Source organism: Eretmochelys imbricata, chromosome 3, assembly GCF_965152235.1.
Source record: "Eretmochelys imbricata isolate rEreImb1 chromosome 3, rEreImb1.hap1, whole genome shotgun sequence".
NCBI classification, from domain to species: Eukaryota; Metazoa; Chordata; order Testudines; family Cheloniidae; genus Eretmochelys; species Eretmochelys imbricata.
In genome coordinates this window covers 150,412,442-150,435,790 of record NC_135574.1, presented here as the reverse complement: position 1 = coordinate 150,435,790, position 23,349 = coordinate 150,412,442, and the positions used below count along the sequence as shown (strand labels likewise).

At 43.3% G+C, this 23,349-nt stretch overlaps 1 protein-coding gene across 1 annotated transcript in view; it reads right to left on the bottom strand.

Moving 5' to 3' along the window:
- The window catches only part of DNAH8 (dynein axonemal heavy chain 8), a 591,778-nt gene that overhangs the window by 521,170 nt on the left and 47,259 nt on the right, over positions 1–23,349 (bottom strand). The window contains exons 7-8 of the mRNA XM_077812184.1: positions 22,976–23,152; positions 7,531–7,644 (exon numbers count right to left, since the gene is read on the bottom strand). Of these exons, the coding sequence (XP_077668310.1) occupies positions 7,531–7,644; positions 22,976–23,152 (291 nt within the window). The remainder of the gene's footprint in view (positions 1–7,530; positions 7,645–22,975; positions 23,153–23,349) is intronic.

The window sequence follows — 23,349 nt, the reverse complement described above, 5'->3', positions numbered from 1 at the left end:
TGCACACTATGTGGCTTTGGGAAGAAGGATAAAGGAGTTTGAGACATAACTCATGCACTCATCCATCCTCCCTGTTGAAGGAAAAGGCCCAGGTGTTATGTTTATAAGCAGCACCAGGACCTTTTTTCAGGGGAAAAGGCAATATGCCGCATCTACTGGAGCTACAATTAGCATATATGTTCAATCACACACACACACACACTATCCCGCCAGTCAATGTTATAGTTACCAGTCCAGAGTCAGGAGCAACCTAGGGGCCAGCTAGGTTGATCGCAGGTAGGGAGGAGCCGGGTTCTGTCGGTCGCGACACGATGCTCTGGGGAAGTCTTGGCAGGACCAACCCAAAGTTTAATGGCAAAGCACCCTATTTATATAGTGATCTTCCTTCATTGGGACCAATGAGTTTTGCACTGTCATGCTGTAATCAATTGCCGTTTGACGAGTGCTTGTTTTCTTAAATTGTTCTTCTTATTCTTTATCTTGTTCTTTCATCAGTCTCTCAGGGAGTTATCCCATGCTGGTTTTGATCACAGCTATCTTGTCCCCACTGATAGGTGCCTGCCTTCTCTTTTAGAGTCATCAATCTGCCCTCCTCTGACATCTCAATGGGGTGTGTTGCAATCTCCTGGTGCCTTTACATCTGTCCTTGATTCCTCCCTAGAACATCTGGTCCAGTGATGGCCTTCACACCTATCTTCTAACACACACATTCCTCATTCACACACAAAACAGGATTGATTTACACAGAACATTTGAACAGGAACATCAAATTGCAATGCAGGAGAAAACAATCATTGCATTCTTTCACTTATTTCAAAATGCTAATTTTTAAACTTATAACAGAGTGGTGACCCTAAAGGTCTATTACTGCCTTGAAATCAACTTCAGACACAAGATTCTGGCTGATGCATCTTTACCAATGGCACAGTAGGCCATTCCTTTCTGATTTCAGACAGGGTGGCTGACAGAATATGGTCAAATCAATACATTTAATACATGCTACATTATTATTCTTTATCCTTCATTCTAATTTATACAAAACACAAACATAAAATCCTTCTACTGCACAGGTAGGAACCATCGAATTGTGGAAGTAAATGCATGGTTATGCAGGTGGTGTCAGAGAAAGGGCTTTGGATTCTTTGACCATGGGATGTTGTTCCAGGAAGAAGGACTGCTAGGAAGAGAGGGGATCCACCCAGCAAAGAGAGGAAAGAGCATCTTCGCAGGCAGTCTTGCTAACCTAGTGAGGAGGGCTTTAAACTAAGTTCACCAGGGGATGGAGACCTAAGCCCTGAGGTAAGTGGGGAAGTTGGATACTGGAAGGAAACACAAAGAGGAGGGTGCAACAGCGGAGACCTCCTGATTCATACTGAGAAAGCAGGGCAATCAGCTAGTTATCTTAGGTTTTTATCTTAACTGGTTTTTGAATGTTACAGTTGTTGATATCTAATTTGTGTCCATTTATTCTTTTGCGTAGAGACTATCCGGATACATGGCAGAGGGGCATTGCTGGCACATGATGGCATATATCACATCAGTGGATGTGCAGGTGAACGAGCCCCTGATAGTGCGACTTATCGGGTTAGGTCCTATGATGGTGTCCCTTGAATAGATATGCAGACAGAGTTGGCAACAGGGTTTGTTGCAGGGATTGGTTCCTGGGTTAGTGTTTTTGTTGTGTGGTGTGTAGTTGCTGGTGAGTATTTGCTTCAGGTTGTGGGACTGTCTGTAAGCGAGGACTGGCCTGTCTCCCAAGGTCTGTGAGAGTGAGAGATTGTCTTTCAGGATAGGTTGTAGATCCTTGATGATGCACTGGAGAGATTTTATTTGTGGACTATAGGTGACGGCTAATGACGTTCTGTTACTTTCTTTGTTGGGCCTGTCCTTTAGTAGGTGACTTCTGGGTACCCTTCTGGCTCTGTTAATCTGTTTCTTCACTTCACCAGGTAGGTATTGTAGTTTTAAGAATGCTTGATAGAGATCCTATAGGTGTTTGTCTCTGTCTGAGGGATTGAAGCAAATGAGGTTGGATCTTAGAGGTCAATCGATTGTGTGACGTGCTCTGGATGAAAGCTGGAGGCATGTAGGTAAGTAATTTTCCCTCTGTTGATATTCACCCCTTCTTGTCAACTGTTGAGAATAGGCCACTTCCACCTTGATTAAATTGGTCTTGTTAGCACTGACCCCCAACTTGGTAAGGCAACTCCCATCTTTTCACGAGCTGTTATATACCGCTTACTGTATTTTTCACTCCATGCATCTGATGAAGTGGATTTTAGCCCACGAAAGCTTATGCCCAAATAAATTTGTTAGTCTCTAAGGTGCCACAAGGACTCCTCATTGTTTTTGCTGATACAGACTAACATGGCTACCATTCTGAAATCTACTCTACAACAGCGTAATGCGGTATACAAAACACCACACTAGGCAATTTAGGGTTAATGAGCTAATGTGGAAGCAGATGGCTCCACCCCACCACACCTATGAGAGATGTCGGACCTGGAGGAAACAGCTCAAAAGGGGAAATCCCAGCACATTTGGTGGCAGACCAAGGAGGAAAGCTGAGGAAACCTCCAGGCCTCAGCTCCTGGAGAGAAGGCTGACAAGGAAGGGGCTCCTCTGATGGCTGCTGCCCACTAGCCTCTCCTTGAAAGAAGAGAGGGTCTGATCCTGATTCATTTTTGAGGTGACTATTCCTCTATATTTGCCTGTGAACTTAGTTGGGGACTGCAGCTCAACAAGAGCTCTCTGAAGGAAAAGAATCTTACCACAGTCATGGGATAATTCATTTGTGTTAATTCCCCTTCTTCAGTTCACTGACAACACTGGAAGGGGTGGACTATCTAGGGCTCAGCCCTCTGGCTGAACCCCTTCTGAGTGGACCTGGCATGGGAAAACACCCAGCCATCACAGATCAGAGGCCTGAGTGAGTGCTGCGGCTAAGTCTAGGGCCTAAGGGGCACCCTGGGGAAGAAACCCCAGTGACAATCTAAATCTCATGTTCACACGTACCTGTGAATTTGAAGGCAAGATACTTGGCAACACTTGGTGATTCCCTGTGGTGCAGAAGGAAGATTGCTCACTGTTAATCCTGTTTGCGGCAGTCCTCTTTTGTCCCATTCAATACAGCAACAGCCTTTAATAGTAACACTATGACTCCACCAAACAGGAGGCAAAGATCTATCTATCATAGATAGTATATAAACCCCAATCCACCCACTTCCTCTCAGTGAAAACTTAAAAAGAAGGAAAACTGTAAGTTACTTAAAAGAACAGGGAGGAAGGAGGGATATCACATGAGAGAACAGAGATACACAGGATTAAGAGTGAGTAACTTTCCCTGGTTGTGCCTCCTTTTCCCATTCTCCCTGGTAACAGTCTTTATGGACATACATTTTTACCCCAAAGGATGGCTTGACTACTTGGCTTGGAAAACCAAACAGTCAAACTGAGTCTACAGCAACAGACAAAGCAAGTTGACAGCTTTGCAAATATAAAAGACAGATATTTTAAAGTTCCATGCCAAGATATTGTCATACCCTGAGACTATTAGCATTTATGACATGATGAGGTTTCATTACTAGGTCATATAAGAACAAAAAGTGAACTATAGTGAACTAATCAACTGTTGAAGACCTACGTTGCTATCACATGACCTTGAAGACAGGGAGCAGTAAGCTCCATTTTTCTGAAATCCTCCATGAAGTATTCTTTGCATAAGCTAAACCACTCTGATGTAAACAAGGTGAGGCTCTACCCAGATGCAGAGGGAAGATAAGGAGAAGTCCAACTCTATGGGTCCAGGTGTTCACCACTATCTATTTACATATGCTACTTCAGCTAGGGTGATAAACAAGACTACGGGGTGCTGGAAGACCAGTATTTTTTAAGACTACACATCTGAAAGGATCATCTGTCTCTGGGTCTAACACCAAGAAAAGTTATGTTTTTTTGTATTAGAAGATGGGGACCAAAATGAGAGTATCATTTTGATATAATCAGATGAGTAGGAAAAGAAGCTCAGGACCATAGTAACCAAAGTGGAGCAGCACCATTACATAACTGGTTTATGAAAGGCTAAGGGAGAGAAAGGAAATATTTCAAGAAAGAATGCCACAGAAGAAGGAGGAATCTTTGAAGAAAATAAAGGTGAAAACAACCCTTCAGGATAAGGTTCACTCAGTCCATGAGCTGTAAAATCAACCTGATTGGAGAGGAAGAAACTGAAAAGGACCCTGCCAGGAAAAGCTGAGTCCTTACCACACTCTAGAAAAGAGCATGCATACTCTGGATTAATGCCCAAATTCACCCCTCTTCCTAAATGTCTTCTTTTGTCACTTGAAATAAAAATAATACCAAACAAAGCTCAATTTAAACCTTCTCCTCCAGGCTAAATTGTTTCTAACAATTTCACAATAGAGCCTCTAATCCCAGACCTAGTTACCTCGCCCAAGGAGACAATCCCACCTTCTTTACATCCTGGGTAGAGTCAACAAACTGCACATCACAATGAGTCAGCAGGAATTTATGAACACTTGCATTGCTCTTACACCTGGCTACAGAAGATAAGAGAGTTTGATAAAACTTGAAAAAGAAAGACCTTGCTATCTATGTTCCTAAATGCATTATTTCCTTATGCTGTCTGTCTCCCAATTGATTAGGTATCCATGATTCATAGCATAGTGATTGATTTTGTCCCTGAGCTAAATGAGAGTAGACACTGAAAGACCTGGGTAACGTTAACAGATGGGGATATGATGGCAGGTTTGTATCTTTTAGGTCCACTGAACAGAGGATATGGGATGACCTGAAGTGTGGACCTGGTAGTTTCTATCTCAAATCATGACTGGCAGATCTCTTTTGAAGTAGAGGACAAGAATGGGATAGAAACCCCTGCATCCGGCTTGTGTATGAGTATATTAGGGATTACAGGAGGAAAAATTCCTACTTCTCAGAATGGGAGAATCTGGGCAGATACCTCCTTGGCCAAAAGAAACTAGAATGTTCTGGGCCCAAGGGACAAACAGTTGGACAAAACCCCCTCTAATAGTGGCATGGAAGAAATTGAATTTTATACATGGACTGACCAGCTTCCATGCCTGCTGTCTGAGGAAGAGGGAAACCTGACATCACAAAGTGTATGAGAAAGAAGACTGGTTAGGATGCGAGCCTGCAACTTTGGACACGCAGGTTCAGTTCCCTACTCTGCCAAAAACTTCCTGTGTTACTTCAGACAAGCCAGTTTCCAATCTGTACAATGCAGATATTCCCCTACCTCACCAAAGTATTATGAGGTGCTCAAATATGACAATAATGGGAGCTGTACAAATACCTTAGCTGACATATCCTGCCAACTAGAACAAAAAGGAATAAAGGCAGAGAGGCAAAGCTGTGAATTTCAATAAAATTGCTTGGGTGTGAGAATCTTATTCATTGCCCGACTAACTGATGGGACTGAATCAAACATGATGAATATATTTCTTTAGTAGCAGGCTTGTGGATCCTCTAGAATCACTTGCTATTTCTTTTTTGTCTGTGTTAATTGAAATGAGTGTTTCAGGCACAGAGGTTGTTTCTTCTTCTAAACACAGAACTGTGTTAGCTGCCTATAAAGAGTTACTATGAGAAACAAGATCAACTAATCTGCAAAAGTAGAAAGAAATCTGGAATTCAATGGGAACAAAAAAGGTACTTTTCAAATTATATTCTTCCGATGATTACACTGTATGTGCTCACATATGAATTCTCCACCTCCCTCTTAAATTATACCATCTTGGACCATTTTCTGCCCCTATCTTGCTACTCTTAGGCAGCCTTGCAACATTTGTTAACAAATGAACAGATATTTCATGTGTGATGTTGCACGCCATAATGCTTTATGGGAATAGGCTTATGAATGTATATATGACAAAACTGGAATATGTTTTATGCTACATATGCCATGTAACATATCTCTGTAAAGATTATGATCTACTGAATATATACATTCTATTTGTATGCATGTATCATTTTTGTATTTGAAGTTATGAATATTGGCTGTGTACTTGTTTGATTTTAAGTAGCCTTAGTAAGGCATTTGGTCAGCTTCTTTAGAAAGGAAATTTGCAAGTTAAGTGCCCAATCAAGAAACATTTAATGGACAATAGATCGTGGAAGTCTTCAATCCACATAAGAAGTCTACCTGAGGATATTCAAAGTAGCATGTGAACAATGGCTGCCATGTGTAAAGTTCTGAGCCATGCATGGACATGTGACTTGCCCATGTGACTCCAAAACTCCACCTTGGAGCTGAATTCTGGATAGGAGAGAGAAGGGGGTCTCCACACACAAGAAAGTCTAGTTAAGCTCCTTGGAAGCCCCTCCATTTTGTCTTCAGCTGGCTCAAGAGATAGCCTCTCCACCCCCAAAGGATACCCGAAAGAAACTGGAACAAAGGATAGTAACCACAGGGTTGTGAGTGATTGCTGGGCCTAGACTAGAGGGAGGTTAGTCTGTAAAAGAAGCTTACCAGAACATCTCTGAGGGTGAGATTTCATCTGAAATCACTTTCTTACTGTATTAGGTTTACACTTGCGTTTTTTATTTTATTTTACTTGGTAATTCACTTTGTTCTGTCTGTTATTACTTGGAACCACTTAAATCCTACCTTTTGTATTTAATAAAATCACATTTTACTTATTATTTAACCCAGAGTATGTACTAATACCGGGTCGGGGCGGGGTGGGGGGGACAGCTGTGCATATCTCTCTATCAGTGTTATGGAGGGCGAACAATTTATGAGTTTATCCTGTATAAGCTTTATACAGGGTAAAACAGATTTATTTGGGGTTTGGACCCTACTGGGAGCTGGGCATCTGAGTGTTAGAGACAGGAACACTCCTTAAGCTGTTTTCAGTGGGGGACGTGGTTCAGAACTGGGTCTGGGTTTGTAACAGGTTAGCGTGTCTGGCTCAAATTGGCAAGGAAAACAGGTTGAAAGTAGTCTCAGCACATCAGTCAGCAGTTCCCAAGGGGTTTTCTATGATCCAACCCATCACATCATGTATTAGAGAAACTGTGGTTTCTTGGATACAATTGTATGGTTATTGTTGGCACATGCTGAATTTTTAATGAAAACCACTAAATTTAATTATATGATCTTTGTAGTGTACATAAATGTATTTTTTTCTCTTTTAGCTTCTTAAAACGTATATACTATTCCAAGAAAGACAAAATGGACATTCACAATTGTTAATAAAATACAAATTTAAAAAATGTTTGGACCCTATAGGAATTTAGACTTAATTTCTATGCAAAAAAGTACAGTAATTAATATTTCATTGAATCTAGTCCAATATATTAATGGTTTAAAAATAACAAGTTACACAAAAATTTAGAAAAAATACATTTTCTGAAGTAGAACATCCCACAAAGAAGATTACTTCTATCCTAAAGTTTACTATCTACTACTTTCTATCCTAAAGTTTTTCTATGCATTCTACATGACTATTTAAACTGTGTACTGAGAATCACAAAAGGTATACTTACAAGATCATAGTTATAAAGCGGTTGACATACTTTTTCAAGTGTGTATAAATATCTCACATTATCTTTTGATTCATTTGCAGTATCTGTGATTCTGGCATCCAACTCTCGCCACATCTAGAGGGAAAAAGATTACAAATACTTCATACATATCAATATATTATTGCCAATGTATAGATGTGCAGAATGTACACATTTGTAAAAAATGGTTATCTACCTTTCCATAACTGTTGTTCTTCAAGATGTATTGCACATGTCCATGCCACTGTAGGTGGGTGGGTGTCCCCTGTGCACAGAAGTTGGAGTTTTTTTTCCCTCAGCAGTACCTGTTGGAGTGGCTCGAGTGCCCTCTGTTGCTGTGCACTATTGCGTGCTGATAGAAGAGAGTGGAGCCACTCCTGTCCTCCTCAGTTCCTTTGTATCAGACAGACTCCAGAACAGAGGTCAGGTTGGGTAGGTCATGAAAAGGACACTTGCAACACATCTCAAAGAACAACCATTACAGAAAGGTAGGTAATTGTTTTTTCTTCTTCAAGTGATTGCACATGTCAATTCCACTGTAAGTGACTCAGAAGCAAACACACAGGGAGTTGAGTTCAGAATCTATCTTAACAGTTATTGCAAGACATCCCATCTGAAACTGCCATTGTCTCTGGACTGATGGGAATTGGCATAATGAGGGGTCCTATAATGGTAGCCAGCTAGTCAGTCAGCAGCACAGACAGCTGCAGCAGCACAGGAGCCAGCAATCAGAGCTGTAAACAGGGGAGTTTCAGTGGGAGTTTGTAAGGGGAGTTTGGGGGGAAGAATAAGAGCCAGGAAAAGGAACAGACAGGCTAGTGAAGAGAGTGTGTGGTGTTCTGGCAGTGTTTTCGTGCTCGTTGGGGGTTTGTTTTGCTGTGGGTGGTGGTGTTTTGGTTTGGTTTGTGTTTCCCCGACTAATAGGACTTAGGTGAGAAGGTTATGACAGACACAGAGGCAGTAGTGGGAGTGACCCAAGTAGTGGAAGACACAATGAAGGTGACTGGATGTAGAAGCTGTGGCATGTACATGATCCTGGAGGGGGTACCTGAAAAGAATCTCGTCTGCATGAAGTGCCGCCTGATAGAGTTGGCGGAAGAGAAGATCCGAGGATTGGAGATGCAAGTGGAGACTCTGGTAGAGTTTATAAGGGGGTTCGAGCAGATGATGGACCAAAGACATGAGGAGGCTGAAGGGAAAAGCTCAGACTTTCAGATGGAAGCAGGACTGAAGAACTCTGAGGGGATACTGCTGGGTGAGGAAGGTGGACAGTGGAAGCATGTGACTAAGAGAACCAGCCAGAGGAAAAGACAGGCCAGTGAAGGAGAAATAAAGCTCAGGAACAGGTCTGCAGAGTTGGAAAATGAATAAGGGGCACAGCAGGTGGTCACTGAAGGTGAGAGGCCAAGGAAGAAGAGTAGAGCAGATAGTCCTACTGGAAGAGGGCAAGAGTCAATGGAGATAACCACACACTATGAGCCCCAGGAGGATACAGGATGGGTTGCAGAGGATTGCAAGGGACAATAGAAATCGAGAGGACTTGCGGCCAGATGGAACAGGAGATAGACTGGAGAATCGCACCATCGCCAGGAAAAGGCAGGTCTACGTGATTGGGGACTCATTACTGAGAAGAATAGACAGGCCTATAACAAGAGCTGATCCAGAGAACAGAAGGATGTGCTGTCTGCCAGGTGCTAAGATATGGGATATGGACCTGAGGCTGAAGAGGATCCTAACAGGAGCGGGAAAGAATCCATTGATTGTCCTTCATGTGGGAACAAATGATACGGCTAGATTCTTGCTGGAATGTATCAAGGGAGATTATGCCAGGCTGGGGAAGATGCTTAAGGAAATCGAGGGTCAGGTTATCTTCAGTGGGATAGTGCCTGTTCCTAGAGGTGTGACAAGATTATGATGCTCAACAGATGGCTCAGGCAGTGGTGCTATAAAGAGGGCACTGGGATGTATGGCCACTGGGAAGCATTCATGGACAGAGGACTGTTCTCTCGGGACGGACTTCACCTGAGTAGGAAGGGAAACAGACTTCTAGGATAGAGGATGGCAAAACTGATCAAGAGAACTTTAAACTAGGAATTCAGGGGAGATGGTTGGGAGATGTCCAGGTAATCTCCACGCCAGATTCTCTTTGAGAGGGAAGAAAAGAAAGTAAGAAAGGATACAGCTGTGGGTTGGAGAATGAACATAAGGCAGAAAGGCAGTGTACATATCAATCTAATAGGTAATATTGGCGGTAGAATGTCTGTGCCCAATCGGGTAAAGAATGTGAGCAAAGCCAAACAACAAAAATTAAGATGCTTGTACACTAATGCGAGGAGCCTAGGTAACAAAATGGAGGAACTAGAGCTACTGGTGCAGGAAGTGACACCAGATATTATAGGGATAACAGAAACATGGTGGAATAGTAGTCATGACTGGGTACAGGTATTGAAGGGTATGTGCTGTTTAGGAAAGACAGAAATAAAGGCAAAGGTGGTGGAGTAGCATTTTATATCAATGATGAGGTAGACTGTAAAGAAATAAAAAGTGATGGAATGGATAAGACACAGTCTGTCTGGGCAAAAATCACATTGGGGAAGAAAGCTACTAGAGCCTCCCCAGGATAGTGCTTGGGGTCTGCTATAGACCACCGGGATCCAATTTGGATATGGATAGAGACCTTTTTAATGTTTTTAAAGAAGTAAATAGTAATGGGAATTGTGTGATCATGGGAGACTTTAACTTCCCAGATACAGACTGGAGAACAAGTGCTAGTAATAATAATAGGGCTCAGATTTTCCTGGATACAATAGCTGATGGATTCCTTCATCAAGTAGTTGCTGAACCGACAAGACGGGATGCCATTTTAGATTTGGTTTTCATGAGCAGTGAGGATGAGCTTAGTTCGAGCGATCATGAGCTAATTCAGTTCAAACTAAATGGAAGGATAAACAAAAATAGATCTGTGACTAGGGTTTTTTATTTCAAAAAGGCTAACTTTAAAAAATTAAGGAAATCAGTTAGGGAAGTGGATTGGACTGAAAGACTTGTGGATCTAAAGGTGGAGGAGGCCTGGAATTACTTCAAGTCAAAGTTACAGAAACTATCAGAAGCCTGTATCCCAAGAAAGAGGAAAAAATTCATAGGCAGGAGTTGTAGACCAAGCTGGATGAGCAAGTATCTCAAAGAAGTGATTAAGAAAACGCAGAAAGCCTACAAGGAGTGGAAGATGGGAGGGATTAGCAAGGAAAGCTACCTTACTGAGGTCAGAACACGTAGAGATAAAATGAGAAAGGCCAAAAGCCATGTAGAGTTGCACACTGCAAAGAGAATCAAAAGCAATAGTAAAAGGTTTTATAGCTGTATAAATAAGAAGAAAACAAAGAAAGAAGAAGTGAGACTGCTTAACACTGAGGATGGAGTGGAGGTTAAGGATAATCTGGGCATGGCCCAATATTTAAACAAATATTTTGCCTCAGTCTTTAAGGAGGCTAATGAGGAGCTTGGGGATAATGGTAGGATGAGAAATGGGAATGAGGATATGGAGGTAGATATTACCACATCTGAGGTAGAAGCCAAACTCGAACAGCTTAATGGGACTAAATCGGGGGGGCCTGGATAATCTTCATCCAAGAATATTAAAGGAATGGGCACATGAAATTGCAAGCCCATTAGCAAGAATTTTTAATCGATCTGTAAACTCAGGGGTTGTACTGTATGACTGGAGAATTGCTAACATAGTTCCTATTTTTAAGAAAGGTAAAAAAAACAATCTGGATAACTACAGGCCTGTTAGTTTGACAACTGTAGTATACAAGGTCTTGGAAAAAAATTTGAAGGACAAAGTAGTTTAGGACATTGAGGTCAATGGTGATTGGGACAAAATACAACATGGCTTTGCAAAAGGTAGATCGTGTCAATTCAACCTGATTGCCTTCTTTGAGAAGGTAACAGATTTTTTAGACAAAGGGAACGCAGTGGATCTAATTTACCTTGATTTCAGTAAGGCATTTGATACAGTTCCACATGGAGAATTATTAGCTAAATTGGAAAAGATGGGGATCAATATGAAAACTGAAAGGTGGATAAGGAACTGGTTAAAGGGGAGACTACAGCAGGTCACACTGAAAGGTGAACTGTCAGGCTGGAAGGAGGTTACTAGTGGAGTTCCTCAGGGATCGGTTTTGAGACCAGTCTTATTTAATCTTTTTATTACTGACCTTGGCACAAAAAGTTGGAATGTGCTAATAAAGTTTGCAGATGACACAAAGCTGGGAGGTATTGCCAATACAGAGAAGGACCGGGATATCATACAGGAAGATCTGGATGACCTTGTAAACTGGAGTAATAGTAATAGGATGAAATTTAATAGTGAAAAGTGCAAGGTCATGCATTTAGGGATTAATAACAAGAATTTATGTTTAAATTGGGTACGCATTACTTGGAAGTAACAGAGGAGGAGAAGGACCTCGAAGTATTGGTTGATCACAGGATGACTATGAGCCGCCAGTGTGCTATGGCCGTGAAAAAAGCTAATGCGGTTTTGGGGTGCATCAGGCGAGGTATTTCCAGTAGAGATAAGGAGGTATTAGTACCGTTATACAAGGCACTGGTGAGACCTCATCTGGAATATTGGGTGCAGTTCTGGTCTCCCATGTTTAAGAAGGATGAATTCAAACTGGAACAGGTACAGAGAAGGGCTACTAGGATGATCCGAGGAATGGAAAACCTGTCTTATGAAAGGAGACTCAAAGAGCTTGGTTTGTTTAGCCTAACTAAAAGAAGGCTGAGAGGAGATATGATTGCTATCTATAAATATATCAGAGGGATAAATACCACGGAGGGAGAAGAATTATTTAAACTCAGTACCAATGTGGACACAAGAACAAATGGATATAAACTGACCATCAGGAAGTTTAGATTTGAAATTAGATGAAGATTTCTAACCATCAGAGGAGTGAAGCTCTGGAACAGCCTTCCAAGGGAAGCAGTGGGGGCAAAAGACATATCTGGTTTCAAGACAAAACTCGATAAGTTTATGGAGGAGATGATATGATGGGATAGCCTAATTTTGGCAATTAACTGATCTGCGACTATTAGTGGTAGATATGCCTGTGGCCTGTGATGGGACGATAGATGGGGTGGGATCTGAGTTACTACAGAGAATTCTTTCCTGGGTGTCTGGCTGGTGAGTCTTGCACACATGCTCAGGGTTTAGCTGATCACCATATTTGGGATCGGGAAGGAATTTTCCCCCAGGGCAGATTGGCAGAGGCCCTGGGGGGTTTTCGCCTTCCTCTGCAGCATGGGGCACGGGTCACTTGTTGGAGGATTCTCTGCATCTTGAAGTCTTTAAACCATGATTTGAGGACTTCAGTAGCTCAGACATAAATTAGAGGTTTGTTACAGGAGTTGGTGGGTGAGGTTCCGTGGCCTGCCTTGTGCAGGAGGTCAGAATAGACGATCATAATGGTCCCTTCTGACCTTAAAGTCTATGATTCTATGGAAGTGTGGAGTGATGACCATGCACAAGAGATCCAGGATGAGATTGTCTGAATGGAAACTGGAGGGCCCCTAACTCTCTCTGCAACTGCTAAAAAGAATTGTGTAGAGGATCTGTAGAGATTTAGCATGCTCCAGGTAGAAACTTAAAGCCCTTCTTACATCCAAGAAGTGAAGCTTTTCCTCATCTCTAAGTGTATGGCGTTTCAGAAAAATGTGGATACATAGATTGCTTGTTTAACACAAAAATTAGAGACTACTTTTGTAAGAAATGTCAGGTGAAGGCAGAGATAAACTTTATTTTTATGGAAAACTGTATATGGGGGGTTCTGACACCTGACCTCTCAACTAACCCACCCTTCTGGCTGAGGTAATTGCCACCAGAAATGCCACCTTCACAGAGGAGAAAGTAAGTTACAATGGGTTTGAAGGGAGGTACCATCAATTCTGTTAGGACTAAAATCAGATCCCAAGGGGGGATGGGGTCTCGTATTTGAGGGTACAATTTGGCCATATACTTTAGGAATCAGGTGATGCTGGCGTTGGAGAAAAGGGATCTATTATCCACCCAGACGTGAAAGGCTGAAATAGCTGCCAGATGCACCCAGATTGAGTTAATATCCAAACTTTTTTTTAGACCTGGAAGATAGTCCAGTATGAGGTGCAGGGTGCTTACTCTGGAGATTCATCTTTCCTAGGAGACCAAATGGAGAAGCACTTCCACTTAGTGAAGTCAGTGTTTCTAGCTTAGAGTTTTCTGTTATTCAGAAGCACTTTTTGCACATTCTTCAAGCAGAACTTTTCAAAGGGTATCAGCCATGAAGCATCCACAGTGTTAGAGACCTTGGAGGTTGGGATGAAGCAGATGCCCCTGGTCACAGGAGATTATGTCTGGATCTAATGGGAGAGACAGAGGCTCAATCGACAAGGTTAGTAGGATCAAATACAAGTGGTGAGGAGGCCACACTAGTACTATAAGGATGTAGCTAGCATGGTCTCATTTTATTTTGAATAAGACTCTGGGCAGTAAAGGAATCAGAGAGAAGGCTTGCAGGAGGTAATTCTTCCAGGACACGAGAAAAACATCTGTCAGTGAGCCTGGGCTAAGCCCTCCCCAGGAACAGAATTGATGGCATTTTCTTTTTGAAAACACTTGGGTGGATTATACAAAAATCTCAGAAATGGACTGCTTCCTGGAAGAGTTGATTTAACTGTGTTCCTCCTTGTCTGTTTATGGAAAACATGGTCACTGAATTATGTGTCAGAATTGATCAATTTTTTTCCCACTATGTGGGAAAGGAAGGCCGAGCAGGCTAGACATAGCACTTTTAGCTTCCTGACATTTATGTGAGAATCTAGATACCTACATGACCAAAGACCTTGCATCTGTAGGGACCCCATATGAGCTCCCCAATCCAGAAAAGACACATCTGTGACCACCAGGAGGGTTTTCAGAATTTGTCTTGATTTTCTAGGAAACCCAGAGTACAGAATGTGGACAGGACAGTGGATAGGCTACACAGGACTTGAGCCTTAGACCAATCTCTGATCCACCAGTCCTCCAAGTACAGAAACACATGGACACCTAATTTTCGAAGACAGGCTGCCACCACCACCACCATGCACTTTGTGAACATCATAGGAGCAGCTGGCAGACTGAACAGGAGCACTGTGAACTGATAATGGCAACCATTCACCACTTAGGGAAACAGGAAGCAGTTGAAATAGAAGCCTGTTCCTCTGAGTGTTAAGTCACCTAGCAGCTCTGTGTTCTTGGGGAACCAGGGTACAGTACCCAGCCTGTCTGACTCACGAAAGGACCCACCCCGCCCGCCTCTGCTTGAACCAAAACCAATCAGAAAAAAGATTTACAAAAAGCTATGAAAAGGCAGTGGGAGACACACCTAAACCCTTGGGATAAGGATGACAGAATTAAGGAAACTCCCCTAACCTCAACTGCATTGCACACCAAGCTCAGTAGTTATCAGACCAATTCTAGTAATAAATCCTTTATTGGTAATCAAAATAGTGAAGCTCCCTAATTGCACTGTGAGCTCCCTCCAAGGAACACCGCCCAAAACCAGGAATGATCAGCTCCCATGTCTAGCCTGAACAAAACAACTTTGGTATACTTCATTGTTTACACATAAACAAATCTAGTGTTTTCCCTTGAACCATTGTTGTTTCTCCGCAAAAAACACTATTCATGCTCAAGTAAGTGTTCTGATGCCTGGATCCAAAATCTGAATCAGTTCCATTGCGACTTCATCTTCTCCTGACTGATTATGCTGGGGGCTCTGCCTGTCTCCAGCACTCCAGACCCTCAGCTACCTCCACCTCTCTCTAAGTATAGCCTTCTGCCCTGATTTGTGTGATCGGCTTGGAGGTTCTGTTCGACCCAGCCTACTGAGTCCAGGGACATCTAAGGGGTCAGTTTGGAAGTGCTGATTAACCTGGTCCTCTCAGATGCGCTCTGTTAATGTGTGTGAGTCTGATTCTGGGGCTGGAAGAACCTAGCCCTGGGGAACCTAGGTCCTCCAGGATAGCTCCATTGGGAGGGAACTTGCAGCAGGGAGAAGTAGAGCTCCATATGAGAACACAAATGATACAAGCAGTACATTGATAAACATACAGAATGCCCCTCCTCCCTGAAGAGTAACCCTAATAAATGAGCATACCCCAAAGTAACAGGCAAAGCTGGTAACATGAGGCACAATGGAACATCTATGGCCTCTGCCTGAAGAAAAAATTGGATCTCCCATTGCACGGCAATCTCATGAGAGTGGTTCCTGAAGAGGACACAGAGAAAGGGGGGGTGGAGAAATAAACTGGATGGCATATCCCCATTCCACCATGCTTATGATCCACTGATCTGATGTTATGTAGGACCGAGCACTTAGGAAGTGGGATAAGTGAATGGTAAATAAAAGATGGAGAACAGAAGAAACTAAAGTAGGTGGTACACTATCCTCAGCTATCCCTTCAAAATGTATTTTTGGAAGTGAGGGTTGGATGGGATGAGCCCACTGATGCCAAAGAGGATGGCAGTGAAGGGAGACTCCTATAACCCCTGCCCTTTTCCCTTGGTAGATCTTGGAATTGAGAAGCTAAATTTTGGTGTCTGAATGGCTGCTGTGTACGAAATTGCTTTCTTTTCATTGCTGAATGTTTAGATTCCAAGCAATTTGAGTTTCTCTCTGGAATCTATGAGACTATGAATCCTGTCATCCCTCTTCTCTGAAACAAAGAGAAGGGCTTTCAAAAGGGAGGTCTTGGACAGTCTGTTGGACCTCTTAGGGTAACCCAGAAAACTGTAACCATAAACACCTTCTCATACAAATGGCTGATACCATGGTTCAAGCAGCTAAATCTGTGCTATCCACACTGTTTTGAAGGGCAGTCCTGGTGACCAACTTACCCTCTTCAGTCTTACTGAAAACTCTTGTCTACAGTCCTCTGGTAACTTGTTGTAGAATTTTTTAATGCTCTCTGTGACAAACTTCCTCCTCTGCCTTGGTGGGTCCTGCGCTTATTGGAGGATTTGCTTGCCTCAGAGGTTCACGGCAGCCCTCAGTTTGGCCACTTTTGCTAGTAGCTCAAACCTGCCACTCACTCAGCTAACCTCATCATTGGCCAGCCTGGGAAAAAGGAAGGAGAACAATCCCCGCAGACTCTGCTGATCCACCATGTGGGTCGGGGAACAGCCCAGAGACCTTCCCCTCTGGTGGAACCCACGGTCCAAGTCTGATCAGGAGTTGGGAGGTTTGGGGGGAACCCGGACCCGCCCTCTACTCTGGTTTCCAGCCCAAGGCCCTGTGGACTGCAGCTGTCTAGAGTGTCTCCTGGAACAGCTGCATGATAGCTACAACTCCCTGGGCTACTTCCCCATGGCCTCCTCCCTTCTTTATCCTCATCACAGGATCCTCCTCCTGGTGTCTGATAATATGCTTGTACTCCTCAGTCCTCCAGCAGTACACCATCTCACTCTCAGCTCCTAGTGCCTCTTGCTCCCAGCTCCTCATACGCATGCCAGAAACTGAAGTGAGGTCCTTTTTAACTCAGGTGTCCTGATTAGCCAGCCTGCCCTAATTGATTCTAGCAGCTTCTTAATTGGCTCCAGGTGTCCTAATTAGCCTGCCTGAATTTGTTCCAGCAAGTTCCTTCTTGTTCTGGAACTCTCCCTGTTACCTTACCCAGGGAAAATGGACCTGCTTAATCTGGGACTAATGTATCTGCCTTCTAACACTCTCCTGTAGCCATCTGGCCTGACCCTGTCACATCTCCCAAAGGGTGAAGTGATATCTACTCAGGCGTGTCTGCTAGTTTGCAATCCTGAGTTACCCACTTTCTGAAGAAAAAAGCTTGCAAGCAAACATATCCAGCCTAATAGGTTCATAGACTTTAAGGCCAGAAGGGACCATCATGATCATCCAGTCACACCTCCTGCACATCGCAGGCCACAGAACCTCACCCAGCTACTCCTGTAATAGACCAATAACTTTTGGTTGAGTTACTGAAGTCCTCAAACCACGATTTAAAGACTTCAAGTTACAGAGAATCCATCATTTACTCTAATTTAAGCCAGTAAGTGACCCATGCTCCATGCTGCAGAGAAAGGCAAAAAACCCCACAGTGCCTCTGCCAATGTGACCTGCATTACATTGGCATTCATGGCTGCATCACATTGGCAGCTCATAGTCATCCTAAGATCAACCAATTCACCGAGGTCTTTCTCCTTCTCTGTCACTTCCAAATAATAAGTCCCCAGGTTATTGTTGTTAGTCCCTAAGTGCCTGGCCCCCGATTTGTTTGAATTTGGCTTCCATCACAGATATGTTAATTTCTACTCTCATATCCTTGTTTCCATTAGCCCTCCTGCCACTAATCCTAAGATCCTCATTATCCTTATTAAAAACTGAGGCAAAGTATTTGTTTAGGTATTGGGCCATACCTGAATTATCTTTGATCTCCACTCCAGCCTCAGTGCCTGGGGGGTCACTTTTTCTATTCTTTTCATTTATATGGCTAAAAACACCTTTTACTATTGGTTTTAATTTCCTTTACAAGGTCCAACTATGCTTGGCTTTTGGCAGTTCTCACTTTTTCCTTACACTTTCTGACATCCAAGAGGTAGCTTTCTTTGCTGATCCAACCCACCTTCCATTCCTTATAGGCTTTCAGCTTTCTCTTAATAACTTGTTTTAGATGCTTGTTCATCCAGTTTGGTTTGCAACCCTTCCCTATGCATTTTTCCTCTTGCTTGGGATGCAGGATCAAGATAGTTTCTGCAACTTGACAAAGTAATTCCAAGCCTCCTCATATTCAGATCCTTGAACTCTTCAGTCCAGTCCACTTCCCTAACTAATTCCCTTAAATTATTTAAAGTTTAGAGTCCTTGATTTCAAAAGGGCAGAGACAGAACTCTTTTTATTTATCCTTCCATTTAGTTTAAACTGAATTAATTCATGATCACTCGAAACACGGTTGCCCTCTACAACCAATTATTCTATGAGATGCTCACGACTTATCAATACTAAATCTAAAATGGCATCAACTCTTGTTGATTCGGTGACTATTTGGTGAAGAAATCTGTCAGCTACCACATCCAGGAATATCTGGGCCCAACCATTAGTAGTAGTACTTGTCTTCCAATCTATATCTGGGAAATTTAAGTCTCCCATAATCACACAATTCCTGGTAGTATTTATTTCATCAAAAATATTAAAGAGATCGCTATCCATAGCCAAATTGGAACATGGGGGGGTCTGTATCATACCCCAAACACCATTCTAGAAGAGCCTCTGTTACCTTTCTTCCCCAAAGTGATTTTGGTCCAAACAGATTCCATTTTATCCATTCCATCACTTCTAATTTATTTACACTCTACTTCATCATTAATATACAATGCTACTCCTCTACCATTGCCTTGATTTCTATCTTTCCTGAACAGCACATACCCTTCAATACTTGTAGTTCAGTTATGACTACTATTCTGCCATGTTTGTGTTATCCCTCTAATATCTGGTTTCATTTCCTGCACCAATAGCTTTAATTGCTCCACTTTGTTACCCAGGCTCCTTGCATTAGTATACAGACATCTTGCTTGTTTCTGCTTGGCTTCACCCAGATTCTTGCCCAACTAGGTACAGCCATTTTACTGCCAGTGTCACCTGTCTGGCTCTTTGTGTCATTGGTATTGGCACTATTTTTCATCTTGATTTCCATTCTCCTACCCTTTGTTGTTCCTTTCTCCATTGCTGTCTCCTCTTTTACTTGATTTTCCTTCCACTCAATGTTAGAATAAGGTGTGACAATTACACGAGCATCTCCAACTTGTCTCTCCCAAATTCCTAGTTAAAAGCTCTTTTCATTAGTTGTGCCAACCTCCATTCCAGAAGTCTATTTCCTTCTCTACTCAGGTGGATTCCGTCAGATGAAAACAGTCCTCTGTCCATGAATGCCTCCCATTGGCCAAACATTCCAAAACCCTCCTTACAGCACCATAGCCTGAGCCATCTGTTGATCATCATACTCTTCTCACCTTCACTCTCCTCCTTTAGGGACAGGTAGAGTTCCACTGAAGATCACCAGAGCCTCCATTTCTGTAAGCATCTTCCCCAGCCAGGAATAGTCTCCTTGATGCATTCCAGCAGAATATAGCACTATCATTTGTTCCCACGTGAAGGACAATCAGTGGATTCTTTCCTGCTTCTGCTAGAGAGCCTCTTCAGACTCAGATCCACATACTCCATCTTAGCTCCTGGCAGTACATCCTCCGGTAGTTCTCTGGATCAGCTATGGTGACAAGCATGTCTGTTCTTCTTATAGGGAGTTCCCAGTCATGTAGACCTGCACCTTGCTGTTGTTGGTACAATTCTCCAGCCTTTATCCTTCTGTTCTTTCTGGTTGTAAGTCCTCTTGTCTTTTGTTTTCACTTGCAATCTTCTGTGAGTTATCCTCTAACATCCTGGGTTTCTGAACTCTGGCTACCTCGATTTACTCTTCTCCTCTTCCTGTAGGACGAGCTGCTCTTCTTCCTTGTCCTCCTACCTTCTGTTACTGCCCGCTTAGCCCCTTAATTTTCCAACTCAGCAAACCTGTTCCTCAGCTCTATTTCTCCTTCACTAGCTGGTCTTTTCCTCTGCCTTCTTCTTGCAGTCACAAGCTTCCACTGGCCACTTTCCTCATCCAGCATTCTACCTTCACAGTTCTCCAGTCCAGGTTGCATCTGCAAAATTTGAGTTTTCCCTTCAGCCTCCTCTCTCCTTCCCTCCATTATCTGTTCAAATCCTCTTCAAAACTCAACCATCATTTCTACCTGCACCTCCAAACCTCAGATCGTCTCTTCCATCAGATCTATCAGGCAGCACTACATACAAAGCATCTTTCAGATATCCAGTCCAGGATAATGTACATCCCGCCATTTCCACATCCAGCCATCTTCATTGTCTCTTCCATTTCTTGGGTCACTACCACTGCTGCCTCTGTAGCCATCACAGCCTTCCCTCCTAAGCTCCCATTAAGGAAAAACAAACCAACCACACATACACAAAACAAAAACAGAACACCACACACTGTTTCTCCACACACACACACCCCCGCAAACTCCTCTTACAAACTCCCATTTAAACTCCCCTGTTTTCAGGTCTGTTTGCTGGTATCTGTGCCTCCTCCCTGAGTCTTTGCTTTTTGGTATGGAAGCTTGTTATCCCTGTCTTTCCCACTCATTGGCAGCTGCCATCACAAAAGAACCCGGAGGGGGATGGATGATAGTAAAAATGTTCATAACTTTTAGAAGGGACGAAGTACTTCCTCTTGGCTCATTTTGCTGGGGGCGGGGGGCAGGGAGGAGGGTGTCTGCCAAAGAGCCTTGACTGGTTCCATGATGGCTTCATTAGTTGATAGAGCCTCCCTAGCCAGGGTTGCCAACACCAGGATGTCTACCAACTTGTGAGAGCTCTCAGACAACTCTTCTGCCTGAAAATCAAGTACAGAGGCCTTTTTTTTAAACCTCAGTGGGCTCTGTAGTCCTCCAGTGAGTAACTTCATAGCTCTGTAGCCTCATCTGGTTATGAAGACAGACATTCAACTGATATCTAAGGTAGTGGCTGAGGCTGCCCAAGTGAGTTCTGGCTGCTCAGTACTAGTCTTTGTACCAGAGAAGGGTGATCTTGGTGCCTGTCTCAGCACCATATACCAGTCTCAGCACCATATACCAGGTCTCATATACCGGTATACCCATATACCCATATACCCATATACTCATATACCGGTCTCAGCACCATATACCAGGGAATGGTTCTCTTGATGCTCGTGTCTCTGGTTCACCCTCCATGACTGCACCCAAGAAGGTTGAAAGGAGGACATGGCTGGAGGGGGAATGCCCCAGTGGTCACCAAAAGGGCCACTGATGGTTAAGTTGGGGACCATTGCTGGAGTGCTGCACAGCCCATGCTCCCAACAAATCTGATGGGGGGATGTGCCATCTCCCAGACATAATAAGGAGGACCTCACCTCTGGGTCCGAGGAGGAGGATCCCTCTGACAGAAGAGGGACCAATCCCAATGGGACTGGTGAGAGATAGCCCAAGCCCAGGGATGGGGGTAGCAGGGATATCACAGGAGGCTTCCCTATCAACAAAACAGGCTTCTGAGGAGGTTTGGATCACAGTACTACAGGATCTCGAAGCGGTGAGGTATGAGCCTCAGGCATCAGCACCGACTGCAAGCTTTCCACTGCCGGTGATACCAGTACCAAGAGGCTAAGCAAGTCTCTTGCAGTTGCACATGCCTCTGATGTTGTTGGGATTGGCACCATCTCTTGGCTCTACAAATGTCCTTCAGGGGACAGACTCAACAGACCTGGAACGAGCTCTGGAGGCTGCAATCCCCCATGAAAGATGATGAGTGTTCTAGGGATGGCCTCTCTCCCACTTGCTTTGTGGAGTGTCTGCCTCTGTCTTACTTCAATACTGATGAAGAAGCAGAATCTGAGGAAGGTTGGAGTCTTTTCTTCAGTATCAGGCAATGGGACCAAAGAGCCAGAGATATCACCAGCGGTGCACCCCGTAAAAAAGTTGATGTAGTTGGTGTGCTTTGCCCATGTGACGACACCAATGGGGGGTCAAAATACTGCTTCCATAAGCAAACACTTAAGTCTTGCCACCCCATCTTTTTCTGATCAAGGCTTGAAACCTTTACAAATGTGACATTTGTCACTGATGTGAGATTCTCTGAAACATTTCAGGCAGGTTGGATACAAGTTGTTGACTGGCATAGGCTTTGAGCAGGTCTGGCAGGACTTAAACCCCAGGAAGTGAGGCATCATTCTGGTATTGGTCCCAGTACCGAAAGAGAAAAAAGGACACCTAGCCCTAAAACTACGTAAAATTGACTAAAACAACTAACTTACAAATATATGCAAAGAAGAATGAGGGAAGTTCTTGACTTAATCAAGTCTGGAATTGTTCCAACAACTGTCACTGGCAGTAGGAAGGAACTGAGGGGGAGGAAGGCAACTCCACTCTCTTATACCAGCATACAGTGGCACGCAGCGACAGCAGGCACTCAAGCCACCCCAATGGGTACCGTTGAAGGGGGAAAATCTCTGACTTCTGTGCACAGGGAGCACACACATCTACAGTAGATTTGACACGTGCAATCACTCAAACTTAATGATATTCAGAAAAAACAATGTCAAGGCAGGCCCTGAAATTATCTTGAGTTAGCTTTAGTAATTGTAATTTATTTCTACATTCCCTAATAGCCCATGCTATTTCTCTCCATATACTATGAACTGTACCTCCTCCCCTATATTTTCCTCTTTCTTCTCCCACTTCTCCTCTCAAAGACCCATGAGGTAAAATAAATATTGCAAATCTAGCTCAAAGCAACCAAAGGAGTTTTTAAAGGAACAAAATAAGAATTACCTTTAATAGTTTGGAATGTCCAACATTTAGAACATTTATGACAGCTTTGCAACTTGGTCCTTTGATCTGCTCAATAATAAAATTGAATTTAGCAGACATACGTTTCCAGTGTTCTAGTTCAGTCAATGGTCCTGAATCGTCGGCTTCTTTTCTCATCTGCTCACTCTCAATAAGAACCTGCAATCAATAAAATAACTTTAAATATTGTGACGGGGCAAGGCCAGATGGCTGTAGAAAAGTAGTGGGAGATAGATATATTAGCCCCAGGCTAAACAAATCCCTGGTACCAGGATAAGTAAATGGCAGCTGCTCCAGATCAATTAAGACACCTGGGGCCAATTAAGATCTTTCCAGAAGGCAGGGAAGATAGCTAA